This window comes from Crocodylus siamensis, chromosome 3 (genome assembly GCF_052110815.1).
Source record: "Crocodylus siamensis isolate JL-2025a chromosome 3, ASM5211081v1, whole genome shotgun sequence".
Taxonomy (NCBI): Eukaryota; Metazoa; Chordata; order Crocodylia; family Crocodylidae; genus Crocodylus; species Crocodylus siamensis.
The window spans coordinates 215041319-215055621 of record NC_143397.1 but is presented as its reverse complement, the minus strand read 5'-3'; the positions used below and the strand labels follow the sequence as shown (position 1 = coordinate 215055621).

Sequence of the window (14303 nt, the reverse complement as noted above, 5' to 3'; positions counted from 1 at the left end):
AGGGGCAGGGACTGGAGCAGCCATGGCACGGGGAGGCAGAGTTGGTAAAGAGACAGCTGCCTCATGTTGCCCCTGTGCTGTGCACATTGCTCCTGGCCAGGGAAGTGGCTGGCCAGGGAGCAGACAGTGGGGCTGCCTTTTCAAGATGGCTGGATCTCCTCCCCCCACCTCCCAACATGGCAGCAGAGGCCTATTGTAGGACTTAAGGAGGTGGCACAGTTCAGTGCTAAGAGCAGCAAATCTGTTGCCAAGTCCCTGTATGTGTAGACACCTGCCTAGGAGTGTTTACTTGCAAGTAGTTTACTTGCAGGTAAACTGATCTCGGGTCTAATGCATGTGTAGAAGCACCCAGAGTAAATAAATGTCTTGCCCAAAGCCACATAAAAATTCTGTGACAGAAATGGGAACTGGCTTCAAAATTAGGACTTGATCCTGCAAACACTTACATTTGCAAATAATCTAGCCAGTTTCCCTTTTGGCTATCTCTTTAGTGTGTTTCTAGGACAGACTACATGTGCATGTGTGCAAGCCAAGAATTTCTACTACTGTATTTTACATAATGAAAAAGTATCAATAAAAACAAAACTGTCATGAGTGTAACACTGTGGTTTTGTACTATGTATACATAAATTATGTTCAGAGCATTCATCCTGCTCTCTGACATGTGGAACATACATCTGAAAAATGTAGAAGCTTGGCCTCAGAAAATACATTCTCATGTTTTAAAGCAGCAAAAGTATGACTATTAGTAGTATTCAAATGATATTCTGAAATACTTACTAGTAAAACATACATATCCAAAGAACAAATGTGCTAGTCAAATTCATAGGTCAAACAGTTCCTCTGAATGTACATGCACAGAATTGAATGGCCCAAAGGCTGCAGTCTTCACTTAAGAAAAAAGCTGAACTCCCATTGGTGTCCAAGAGTGAGAAGAAAAATTCAACCTGATAGATTCTGCATGCACTATCCAAGGGCAGACGGGACCCTATATACACAAACAGCTCTCGTTAATAACATTCTGCCTGCTGAACAATTATGAATAGAACAATTCATAATTAGCTGATCAAATTAGCTGGTATTCAAGTTGACACTTGAACAGATAATTAGTGTTATCACCCAAAAGTGACTGCACACAAATGCCCTGATCCTGCAATGAGCCTGGGCATACCTGTGCATCCACAGATAACTCCATCAACTGCAGAGAAGCTCTGTGCAAGAACAGGATCTGCCCATGAAAAGCCAGCTGCAAGATCTGGTCAGAAAACCAAACACCTGGTATGGGATGTGTATGACTTCTAAAGGGATGAGCACCCCACTAATGAGAATGTTCATTGTAATACACCCACTGTAGCATGGTTTATCAAGTTTGAAAACACAGTATTGGGACATGACAGATTTTTCTAAACAGAAAAAAAATAAAGACAAATGAATGTTCTTACCATTTTTGTCTGCTCTTCTCAATATCTAAATAAGAAAAAAAAGAAAAAAGAAAGGAATCACTTTTCCTGTTCAGATTGTATGAAACTGAAGATCATATTTAAACAACCAGCAGTTTAATTTTTTTTTATCTGACATATTTTTACAGTGCTGTATAGTGTGAAAACCTTTAAGGTTGCCTTTGTATATCTCTCATGATGCTGTTTTCTTATCTCCTCTTATGCCATGTACTCATAAAACCAGGGCATACTAATTATTCTTGTTATCTCCAATAAATACAGTGATACTTCTGACAAATGCTGGACACATCTACATGATGTATCCCTATAGTTGTACACAGTAAACTTGAGCCCAGGAAACAAAGCCCCTGCTCTAAAGGATTTAAAATCTGATTTACATACAAACTTGTGCTAAAATAACCTAATCAATTTTAATCTCTGTCTCTTGCTATTTCTGGGCAAGTATATATGTAACACTCATTTCAGAATAAAAATGATCTAGTTCAATTTAGCTTAAGCCAGTAAGCTAAAAGCATACTGATTTGCATCACAATACCCATAGGTGTGAGTTAAAACTAATTCAATTATTGTGATATACCTGGTACCTAGACCTGCCTGATAGGTACAAAGGACAGTAGGTAACAGGACAAGAAGGTTAGAGTGCAGTCCATATAGGACTGCTGGTGTTAGAAATGATTCAAAAGAGCTTTGAGTGTGCTTGCTGGCAGACTATTCCAAACATAGAGGCAATCTGAATAAAGGCATAGGATTAGGAGTGAGTGAAAGAGACAAAGGGAGCAGTCAAGAGAGGCTTGGCTGGAGCACAGAGATTGGACTGGGTGTAGGAGGCAGTGAGATTAGATGTGTGGGTGCAAATTTGTGGTTTCCTCTGACAGTGGGTGCATCTACATGAGCATTTTACTGCAGAGCTGACTAATTAGCTCCACAGTAAAGCATCACTGTTTACACATGCGCATGTATTACAGCACAGTAAATTTATTAACTCCACTGCAGGATGGTACTGTCTGGGACACGTACTATCCTATGGCGGTGACTGGGGCTGGCTGGGAGATGAGGGTGCCACATTATGGGGGCTGCCTGCTGGATAGCCCTGTGCTGTAGCACCATTGTGCCCCAGTGAGTCCTTCCACTGCCCAATGCTGTCACCTGGAGCCCAGGGCTGACACCTCCCCACCACCCAGGTCCACTACCAGCCTGGAGCTACTCAGCCCCAACTCAAATTGCTGTGATCCCAGGCACATGTATAAACACTGCTCCTGGGAGTGGCTGCCTCTGGTGTGAAAAGTACCAGAATTTATTCACACAGGATAATCGCATGTGTAGAAACACACAGTGATGACAGGATTGAATTGGATGAGGACTAAGAGGAGGAAACCAGTATACAAATTAAGCAGGGAGAAGTGAGATCAAGACAACAGAAGAATATGAGGTTGCTGGCAGCCATGTTCTGGGTGGGCAAAGAGGGAGAGAAGAATGAGCTTATGACAGAAGAGTCAAGAATTAAAACAAAGAACATTTCATTCAAAAAGAGAAAGTCTATTGTGGTTTATCGTGGACAGAAATGAGACAAAATCAAAATAGTTCCACTTTTGATGTACAGGGTAGCTACCTTGCATCCTTTACTAAGAAATATTTTCATAGATTTCATAGACGTTAGGGCTGGAAGGGACCTCAGGAGATCATCGAGTCCAGCCCCCTGCCCAAAGGGCAGGAAGTCAGCTGGGGTCATAGGATCCCAGCAAGATAAGCATCCAATTTACTCTTGAAGGTATTCAGTGTAGGTGCTTGAACCACCTCCGCTGGCAGACTGTTCCAGACCTTGGGGGCTCGGACAGTAAAGAAATTCTTCCTTATGTCCAGCCTGAAACGCTCTTGCAGGAGTTTGTGACCGTTCGACCTCGTCATCCCTTGGGGCGCTCTGGTGAACAGACGTTCCCCCAGATCCTGGTGGTCACCCCTGATAAACTTATAGGTGGCCGTCAGATCACCCCTGAGCCTGCGCTTTTCCAGGCTAAAGAGTCCCATGGCTCTCAGCCTGTCATCGTAAGATCTGTTTTCCTGACCTCTGATCATGCGCGTGGCTCTCCTCTGCACTCTCTCAAGCTTCTCCACATCCTTTTTGAATTGTGGAGCCCAAAACTGGACGCAGTACTCCAGCTGCGGCCTCACCAAGGCCGAGTACAAGGGGAGAATGACGTCCCGGGATTTCCTCGAGAAGCATCTATGGATGCAAGCCAGCGTTTTGATCGCTTTACTAGCCGCAGCATCGCATTGCAGGCTCATGTTCATCTTGTGGTCAATGATGACCCCCAAGTCTCTTTCTTCTGTAGTGCTATCCAATGTAGCACTGCCGAGCCTATAAGGAAGCTGCAGGTTTTTCCCCCCAAGGTGCAGAGCCTTTCATTTTTCGGTGTTAAACACCATGAGGTTCTCGTCTGCCCATTTGCTGAGCTTGTCCAGGTCAGCCTGGATCACCCGCCTATCTTCTGGCGTGGATGCTTTGCCCCAAAGATTGGTGTCATCAGCGAACTTGGCCAGTCCACTCCTGACTCCAATGTCCACATCATTAATGAAGATGTTGAACAGTATGGGTCCAAGGACAGAGCCTTGAGGGACCCCACTGGTCACAGGGCACCACGATGAGTGACTGCCATCAATTACAACACTCTGGGTCTGACCATGGAGCCAGTTTCCCAGCCAGCAGATCGTGGTGGAGCCAAGGCCACAACTGGCCAGTTTGGCCAAGAGGTGATCATGGGATACCAGATCAAAAGCTTTTTTGAAGTCAAGATATATGACATCAATCTCTTCTCCCTTGTCCAGGTGATAGGTCACCTGGTCATAGAAGGAAATGAGATTGGTCAAACAAGACCTACCCGCAACAAACCCGTGCTGGCTGTCCCTTAGAATGTTAGCCTGGGCCAGTCCCTCAAGGATGGCCTCCTTAATAAACTTTTCTAAGATCTTCCCCAGGATAGAAGTCAGGCTAATGGGCCTGTAGTTAGCCGGATCCACTCTCCTCCCTTTCTTGAAGATCGGCACCACATTGGCCTTCTTCCAGTCTTCGGGCACTACACCAGAGCGCCAGGAGTTTTCAAAGATCCATGCCAGGGGCTGGGCTATGACGCTTGCCAGCTCCTTGAGTACCCTAGGGTGACTTGAAGGTATCCAGCTTCTCAAGGTGTTCCTTCACAAGGTCAGCATTTATGGAGGGTAGGGGATCCCCATCACCCAGATCTCCCTGTCCCATAGCAGGCATGGGCATCTCATGGGACTGATGAAAGACTGATGCAAAGTACCTATTTAATAGGTTGGCTTTTTCCTGGGCGTCAGTTGTCAGTTGCCCCATCTGGTTTAGCAGGGGTCCAACGTTGCCCTTGCTTTTCCTCTGGCTCCCCACATATCTGAAAAAGGACTTTTTGTTGTCCTTGTTCCTTGAAGCTAGTTGGAGTTCAGTTGCAGCCTTGGCTTTCCTGGTTTGCTCCCTGCAGGACCGGACCAGTGCAGAATAATCCTTGGAGGTGAATCCCATCCTCCATCCTTTGTAGGTTTTCCTTTTTAGCTGTAGGAGGTCCGCTAGGTCCCTAGAGAGCCAGGAGGGCTGCTGTGCCTTCTTGCTGCCTTTCCTCCATGTTGGAATAGATTTAGCTTATGCATTGAGGATTGCTTCCTTGAGAAGCAACCACTCTTCTCGAACTCCCATCTCCCTGGGGTCATGGTCCCCGAGGGCCTGACCGACAAGCCTCTTGAGCTTGTCAAAGTCAGTCGGCTTTTCTGAAGTCAAGGACTTCTGTGTTGCTGACTGACTTGCCAGCTTTACGGCGGATGGTGAAGGTGATCAGCTCGTGGTCACTGTCACCGAGCTTCCCATCGATCACTAGGTCGCCGATTAGGTCGTCCTCCATAGCCAGTACCAGGTCAAGCAGCGCTTTGCCTCTCGTTGGCCCATAGACTTCTTGAGTCAGGCAGAGGTCATCCACGCACGAGAGAAAGCTTTGCGACCGCCCGGATTTTGCTGAGTGATCTTCCCACGAGATGTCCGGGTTATTGAAGTCACCCAAGACAACCAAGGTCCTGGAGCAAGCGGCCTCAGTCAGTTCCCGGGCGAACTCCTGGTCAAGCTCAGGACTTTGAGTGGGAGGTCTGTAGTAGACTCCAACCGTTGTGTCCCCTGTGCCATATTCCCCACGAATTTTTACCCAGAGGGTCTCTAGCTGTCCATGCCGGTCGCCAACATCAGCTTGCAGGGACATGTAGCTTTCCTTCACATAGAGAGCTACACCCCCGCCCCTTTTGTCAACACGATCCCTCCTGTACAGGGTATAGCCCTCTATACCCATGGTCCAGTCATGGGTGGAGTCCCACCAGGTCTCCGTTATCCCAGTGACGTCATAATTCTTTGCACTGAGCAGGAAGACGAGCTCGTCCTGCTTGTTGCCCAGGCTCCTGGCATTAGTGTACAGGCAGGCAAGTGTCCCCTTGGGGGCTCTTGTCTTGCCCACAGATTGTGCCAGGGCTGGGGCAGGGGTGGGCTCCCTTAAGTGCCTTGGTCTGCTGGCTTTGCAAGGGTCGCTCAGTGGGCCAGCAGTGGCAGTAGTCCCCCCATTCCCCAGTGGGCTTAGTTTAAAGCCCGGTGGAATAGGTCAGCCAGCCTGGCTGAGAAGAGCCTCCTCCCCAGGGGAGAGAGGTGGAGGCCATCTCTTCCCAGCAGCTCGCTGCCTCTCTCGCCAAAGAGCGGGCTGTGGTCATGGAAGCCAAAGCCTTCCCGATGACACCAGCACCGCAGTCTTTGGTTCACTGTGTGGATCCTCCTCTCCCTCCTCAGCCCATAGCCCGAGACTGGGAGGATCGACGAAAACACCACCTGAGCTCCCAGACCCCTAAGCCCCGCTCCCAAATCCCTGTAACGCCTCATGACCTGGCTGGAGGTGCTCCAAGCCATGTCATTGGTGCCCACGTGAATAAGGAGCATGGGGTAGTGGTCTGTGGGCCAGAGGAGCTCTGGGATCCTCTCCGCAATGTCTCGGATGCAGGCCCCCGGGAAGCAGCAGACTTCCCGGGCTAAGGGGTCGGGGAGGCAGATTGCCCCCTCAGTGCCCCGCAGGATGGCATCTCCCACAACAAACACCTTTCGCTTTGACTTGGGGAGAGCGGGGCCAGTAGCTGCGGTGGAGCCTGGGTTGCCTGCGGGAGCTGGCAACTGAGCAGGCTCTGCTGGGGCTGCAAGAGGTGCGAACCTGTTGCTAAGCTCCGGCGAGGGAGGGGCCTTGGTGCGGCAGGCCTTCGGGCCCTTGACCACCTTGGTCCATGCCCCTGACTGGGCAGAGCGGGAGGTCCCAGAGTCCTCCTTAGTCGTGGAGGGAGACAGTGCTCTACCCTGCGGCTCCCGGGGGAGAAGGGCCTGGCAGTAGAAGTCTATCTCCTGCTCGCAGTCCCTGATGGCACGCAGTCTCTGGACTGTGGCCTGGAGCTCCTCCAGCTGGCGCGCCAGAGACCCCAGTAGGGAGCAGACCCCGCAAGGGGAGGTGGCCATGCTCCCGGGCCCCAGAGCCTGAAAAAGGCACAGTGTGGAGCCCGGGACCATGGGGTCCGTCTGGGTGGCCGTCTCTGAGGTGCCCGATGGGGGGGCCGCAGAGCCCGAAAGGACCCTTGGGGTGCGGCGCGTGCCCATCCATATCATGCCTCTGGTAGGCTGGCTACGGCTGGGGCCGACTACTCTGGGGGGTCGCAGGCAGGGTCTTGTGCCCTCCCGCGCCCTCCCCTGCACGAACTCCGCGCTAACTCGAGCGCCTGTTTACGCAGCCTGGTCGCGGGGCTCCCTGGGGGGCTGGGCCAAGTAGGGGCCTGGGCGGGGGCTTGACCCAGCCCAGCACCAGGCAGCGGCCTCCTCCCAGGGAGCGAGGAGTTAACTCCTTCCCACCACGAGCCTGCTCACCTCCGGCTGTGCTGGGGGTCAGCAGGGGACTCTGCGGCTGCTGAGGGGGTGTCTGGGGGGCTTCGGGGGAGCGGTGGCACAGCGGGCTTCACCCACGCGTGTCTCTCCGCTCCAGAGCCTAACTCTCACCACTCCAGAGCCTAACTGATTTACACGATTCATATTTACATATTTACATGATTCATATTGTTATCTTCAGTGTATACAGGTCTGTATGTTTCTCCACACTGTAAATGAGGAATTCTCCAGAAGCTGTTTAATACTTAGGATGAAATACTAGTTCCATTGTGTAAACTTGAATTAAAGTGACTATTTGGGGGAAGATGAGCAGAGACTCTTCTAGCTCTGTTTGCTGCTGTCTTTAAGGAAGGATACAAGGCACTAATGTATCTAAAACAAAATAATCATGTTAGTGAATCTCCTGCCGTAGAAATTTTTGGAGGAGTGCCATTGTGCTGTGCTCAGATGCACTGACCATATTTTGACATCTCTTCCAGTTTGGCTTGTCCACGTACCACTAGCTGACTTTTGGGGTGGAATAACACCATGAAACAGTTTTCCATGGAGCAGATGTATTTGCAGCCTGCTTGTATATGCCTTCTGAAACCTGAAGCCATATCACCACAGAGTTTTCCACTATTATTTGGTGCACCAAGGCCAGGATTTTACCTTTAGATTTATTTCCCCCATTGCCATGTAAGAGAGTTATGCAGAAAGTATTCATCAATACTATGTAAAGTAAATCTTCATCAGGTTTCTAAATTCCACAGAAATGCATAGATGCACAGAATAGGCAGCAGTTTTCAAATGGTAATGAATACTGTTGAAAATTCCAGGAAGTAGATATGGCTCTCAAAGACAATTAGAATAAAGAAGACCAGTAATGATGCAACTAAGAAGCTAGCCAGGATTATGTTAAATAAATCACCTAACGTGTAGCTGTATATTCTTTATTAGAGATAGGACCAACTTAAAAACTCAGTTGCAAGCAGCCCTGGTTGCCTTTTATTACTGTAGAACAACTGATTTAAAAAATAAATTGCTTTCATAACTCAAATCTGAACTCCAGGATATGCAAAATCGAGATCTATATTTATGTTGAATTAATTTACTTTCCTCAATAAAGGGGGTATTGTAACTCAGTTTTCAGTACCAGCACTGGGCTGCTCATTTTCTTTGAATTTTTATTCCCACAGAAAATATTTTACCAACAGCAAATTACTAAAGTTGAAGAATTTTAAAGTGGAGGTGCTGCAAAAAGATAAAAATCTAGGAAGCCAAAGGACCTTCTGATGCATTTTAAAAGCCGTTTTAAATCTGGTTTTACACTCTTGTTCCTAAGACTCTTTTTAATGGGTCAAAAATAATCCTAGGTGCCAAGCTTATTGTTTTGTTTTGTTCATTTGTCAGTCAGAATTCATTTTCCTTCCATGTACTATGTGGAGCAAAGGGCAAAATGCCCCTCCATTTATCCACTTCCTTTCTTGTGCACCAGTAATAGGGTGTGCTGTTCTGGAATTAATAGCTGTTAGTTAGGATCAGCTGCAAAGGCAGCAAGAGAACTCAAAATCAGCTCAATTTTTATAACTGGAAGGATGGAGAGTTATGAGTTTTTAAAAACACATATTTTTAGATCTTGAGCCAAATATCAGGCTTTCTTATGCAAGACTTTACCTGAATAAAAGAGAAGAGTGTGTATCCCCAGAGGCTGCAAGTGAAAGGGGCTAGTGCTGAAATCCTATGACAGGAAAAGATTCCTGAGTTGCAGATAGCTGTGACTAATGGGTTTGATAATGAGAAGGAATGGACCATGCTCCCCAAAAAGGGTAAATTTTGCACCAACACATGGCTAGTGGCATAACTGATCTCAAGTTATTTGTGCTATGAGCAGCTCTGGCCTGTGCACAATTGAATTGGCTGTCACAGCTAACACTTGTTGAGATAACCATGTTATAGGTTCAATCAGTCGTATAACTAGATTAGGTGAAGGCGGCAGCTGGACACAAATTCAGAGGGGGCATGAGAACAGTGGTTCCCAGGGAGCCTATACTGTGAGAGTTGCTAAAGCTGATGTGTGGGAAGCCCACCCCAGTGACAGCAGCCCTGAGCACCTGCCAAGTCAGCTGCTGCAGCCAGGGTGCAGTGACCCTGTGTCTAGCAGCAGCAGCCAGAGTCTTTGAATCTCCAGGTGAGCTAAAACTTGCTTGCAACCTCCTCTCCTCTCTGATCCACATAACATAATGCCCCCACTACTCTACCCAGCTCATCAAAATGGTTAGTTAGGCCTCTGGGTTCAGCATTACAAACTCACCCTAGTTAATATTTCAGTTTGCATTGCTGTAAGGCAGGGGCAGGCAATTCTTTTGGGCAGAGGGCCACTTACTGAGTGTTGGCAAGCCATCGAGGACTGCATGACAGGCAGCTTAATATTAAATTTTCTAAATTTTGTAGGGGCCTCACAGGCCGCATAGAATGGCCTGGTGGGCTGCATTCGGCCCCCGGGCCATATTTTGCCCACCCCTGAGTGTAAGAACATTTGAGGACCAGGAGTTAGTGCTTAACTTGGCTCATTCAGAACAGTGGTGTCAAAGCAGACACTAGAAATCCTCAGTAATAAAACTCGGGGGAGTGTAATATAAAGACTCTAAAATATATCATTATTGCCTTGGAGATCACGAGAGTTGTGTTAACAGATAAATATTAGCAAGTACGTTATCATGCACTCTGTCATACAAATATATTTATGGGTAGGCCAGATGAAATCAAGGCCAACAGATGGCCCTCCATAAAGATCCTTCAGGAGATACATAATATAATAATACCTGAGCCTGAAAATTAAGACTAGGAGCTCTAGTTATCATTTTCTTATATAGCTCACAAGCCTACCAAACAGTAGTTAGTTAACCCAAGGCACAGCCCAGCCTATCCCAGCATCAGCACACAGTGGTTCCTGGTTGGAATTGCAGCCATACAGATGCAATGGTAACCTATTGTTCAGCAATCTATCGCAGCATCCAAACACAGCTGTAGAAACATCAAAAGCAGCCGTATGCCCTGTCCTGATTAGACACGGGAACAATGCCTGAGCAGTCCCATTGTGCTGCGACCATGTTTGTCTCATGTGTACGACTCTTGAATTTATTCTCCAAGAAAAAGCTATTGAATTTGACTAGACGCTTTTGACAGATTTGGGTCAAATTCATTGAACAGCTTTGGTCAAATAAATGCTGGAGAAAAATAAAATTGAATCTGTTGAAATGGTTTGGGTTGGATTCATGGTGGTGATCATGTGTGCGTGTGTGTGTGCGCGTGTGTATACACGTGAGTGCACCAGCACTTTCCTTCAGTTCCTTTGCTTTTATTCAGAATGCCTGAAAAGTAAATGATTCAAGTCAAATGAAATATTTAATTTGATCTGAAACTAAATATTTGCAGTTCATCAGAATTCTTTTAAAAACTCAGATTTAGATCTACATGAAATGATTTTTTTTTTTATTAGGTTTTATGAATAACCTCATGCAGCCTTGCATCTTATGATCAATCAGGGTTGGTTTTTGTTTTTTTGCTTACTGCAGAAAAACTTCTGCTAGGTGCAGCTTCTTTAACAGTCAACCCTTTGATTATTTAGGAGATTCTACTGGGTATGTCTCAGTTTACTATTCTAGTTTATGTCTGGAAGTAGGTTCCATTTGTTCTCTATACTTCTCTCTTTTTTCAAACCAACAGCTCTGTCTTTGCAATGCACCTAAATTTTTTGCTTGAATGTGAGCTATGAGCACACAAAGGATGAATATACCCCAAAGCACCAAAGCAATATCCAGAAACAGAACTTTCATTGTGACTACAGGACATAAACATGAACAGCTATAGTGGCAATATAGAAAGTAAGCCCATCTTAAATAGTTACATAAGGAATATAGAAAAATCAGGAGACTAGTAGTGATTATTTTAATTAAAGACTGAACAAAATTGCTTTGGCCTCTTCATGTGATCACTTCAGCGATATGGTCTATTGCTTGTAGGTTCCTTAGTGCAAGCATTTTGCATGCACACACGAGATAAAACACATGATTACTAACATATGTATTCTGTTTGAATTATTTCCAATATGAGGATGAAAGTCAGTTGGGTGTAGTGTTCTACAGGGCTTATCAAATCAAACGGGTAAATGCACTAACTGACAAAATACTTCAACTGTAAGGCCTCTGGGCAAGCACCACCTTTAGCCCCTTTTCAGGTCTAAAACTGGATATGTTTTTTGTTAATATTATTGCACTTGATGTTTTCCACTTTTGTTAATATTATTCCACTTGAGACAAGGCTGTTTCTTGTGAAGTGCTGAGCACTGTGTCATGGAACCTGCAAGGTCCTTACCAAAGGGGGCCTGAAAATGGTATTTTTTTTCCTGTTGTCCAATTATTGTTATCATTATCTTTGGCAAAGGGGGGCCTGATACTGAAAGTTCGCTCGGGGCTGCCAGGAGTCTAGGTATGGTGCTACTTATTAGACTTTTGTATGTGGCTTTCAGAACGCTACAGGTCAGCCCCTAAATGCCCTTGATTGCACTGGAGCCCAGTGGGAGGGGAAGACACCCTGCATCTCTCCAAGGATAAAACAAGGATTAAAAGATCAGCACTTAAATGCAGCAGGCAGGACATTTCCAAAAGTGAATTGATTTTTGACTCAACAGTAAATTCAAATGACTCGAGGTCTGTGAATCTTCTCCTAGCACTTTCTTCACATCCACACCCAAAGCAAACCTATTCTGCGTGCATGTTGATACAAATAACAAAACGGATAATCCAGTGTTTCTCTGCCAAGGTGCTGCAGCCACAGGCTGTCCCATTGGCATTAAAAACATTGTAACCTGGTGGGGACTTCCTGAATTATTTGCAACAGCAGAACTGTCCTGTTTCTTTTTTTTTTTTGACTGCAGAAATGTAAGTAAAAACGAAGAGCTGCCCTTTCCCAAGGGGCGCCTCGAGGCCGACTCGGGGGCCTCCAGTCTAAAAAGGTTGAGAGCCACGGAGATCACCAACCCTGACTGTAAAGACCTGCTTGCTAATGTCTCGCCCAGTTTCCAGATGAAGAAGCAGCTCCAGTCCCAGACGCTCCTAACATTTTGCTCGGAAGTCCCTGCTCTAAATCATTCACTTAGAAAGCAAAAAGAAGAGGAAGAGATCCGGGGAGGGAGGAGGTAAGTCATGAGCAGGTCCTTGAAGCGCTTGGGGGGGGGGGCCCGGCGCGGGGAGAAGGGGGAAGCTCCCCGTGGCCCCCGGGCTCACAACCCAGGGCTGATTTCGTTACCCCGCTCCCCGGCCTCGAGGCACCCCGGACAGGCTCGCTGCACCCCGGGGGGGCGCCCCGGGGACACTGGAGGCGCCCTCGCAAAAGACCCGCGCGCCGCGCTCCCCCCCGGGCCCGCACTCACGTCCAGGAAGATGGACATGCCCTTGGTGGGCGGCAGCGCGGAGTTGAGCTCCTCCGAGGAGGAGGTCGGGGAAGGCGACAGCTCCCGCCCGTCCTCCATGCCTCCGTCCGGGGCTCCGCCGCGCCCGGCTCCGGCTCCTGCTCCGGCTCCGGCAGGCGCCGCCCCCGCAAACTCCTCCTTCCCGCCGGGTCCCTCCTCCGCCACCTGCGCCCGGCGCTGCCCCGAGGCCTAGAGCCGCCGCCTCCCGCCTCCCGCCTGCGTGTGGGGGGGCCCCGCGCCCAGCGGACACTCCCTGCCCGCCCCCGGGGGCCCTGTGGATGCGGGGCCAGCAGCAGCACAGGAGCCGGTTCAGGGCTGCGGTCTGGGGGGAAGGAAGCTGCCAGATCTGCCACTGCCTGGCCCAGGCCGCAGCTGTGCCCTGCCCAGCCTCCAGCCCGCAAGCCACCGGGGACACGTAAGGGGTGCACACGGGTGCATGTGCACCCCTTGCAAAAAGGTACCGCTGACAGGGTCTGCAAGTGGTCCCTGTCTGCGAGAGGGCCCCACTGCCGGGCTCCTGCTGCCACCCGCGCAGCCATGCCCCCACCCAGCCACCGGGGCATGCACCATTCATGACAAGGGACCTGGGCTGGCAGCTCTTCCATGGAGCCATCGCCAGCAGTGTGTATGTGGGGCAGTTCATAGGTACCGCCACATCTGCCCCGGTGCGAGTAGAGGGAGACCCTGGCACACGCCTGCCTGGAGTGTGCCAGGCTGTGCCCCCTTCACCGCTTCCACAACTTCCTGCTGAGGCGACTCCCTGCACCCTTTTTGTTGATGGCCTCCCCAGCCGTGGCTCTACGAAGTCCTGAGACTTCCTAGTCAACCTCCTCCTGGCCCTGGCCCTGGCCCTGGCCCAGCTGTCAGCTACCTGCCTAGGAAGGAGGCCCTGGCTGGGAGGACCCCAGGGGACTTGCAGAGCTGCTTTCCTGTCCCTCATCCATTCACATCTTGGGAAGTTTCACTGGGCAGTGTCCACTGGTTCCTCCGACTTGTTGAAGGGCCCATGGGCACTGTCTGGTGTGCTCTGCTCAGTAACCCCCATGTTAAACTGTGCTATATGTGGGGTGCCCTTGGACTCTGTTTTGGAACTCTTATGCCCTGCCCTCTACTCGTCTGCCACGTCTTGATGGAACTTATTGTTATTGTTCTTACGAGCAGAAGACTGCATATTATATTTTGTATGTTGGGGTCTTTTGCCCACCTGGGTCTGACCCCCGTTGTCTAGCTAGGCCTCCTCGTCCAGAACCCACCAAATAGGGTTTGACTCTGAGGCTCTAACCTTCTCTCATGTGGGGCCTCGTTACCCTTCAGCCCCCCCCTTGTCCTCCCTGGGCTCTCCACAGCCCGTCCTCGCACTGCACCCTCGTTGGGGCTCCTCGCTACCCCCTCTCTGGGGCTCCTCACTGGCCCCTCTCTGGGGCTGGGATCTCCACAC

General features: G+C 48.9%; 1 protein-coding gene across 4 annotated transcripts in view; it reads right to left on the bottom strand.

The window, feature by feature from the left end:
- The window catches only part of NECAB1 (N-terminal EF-hand calcium binding protein 1), a 136039-nt gene extending 123038 nt beyond the window's left edge, over positions 1-13001 (bottom strand). For 2 of the 4 annotated variants that reach the window (XM_090040296.1, XM_090040295.1), the window contains exons 1-2: positions 12827-13001; positions 1443-1467 (exon numbers count right to left, since the gene is read on the bottom strand). In XM_090040296.1, coding sequence (XP_089896422.1) covers positions 1443-1467; positions 12827-12925 — 124 coding nt within the window. In that variant the 5' untranslated portion in view covers positions 12926-13001. The remainder of the gene's footprint in view (positions 1-1442; positions 1468-12826) is intronic. The other 2 variants (XM_090040294.1, XM_090040293.1) reach the window with 1 other exon arrangement.
- Positions 13002-14303: the final 1302 nt, after the last annotated feature.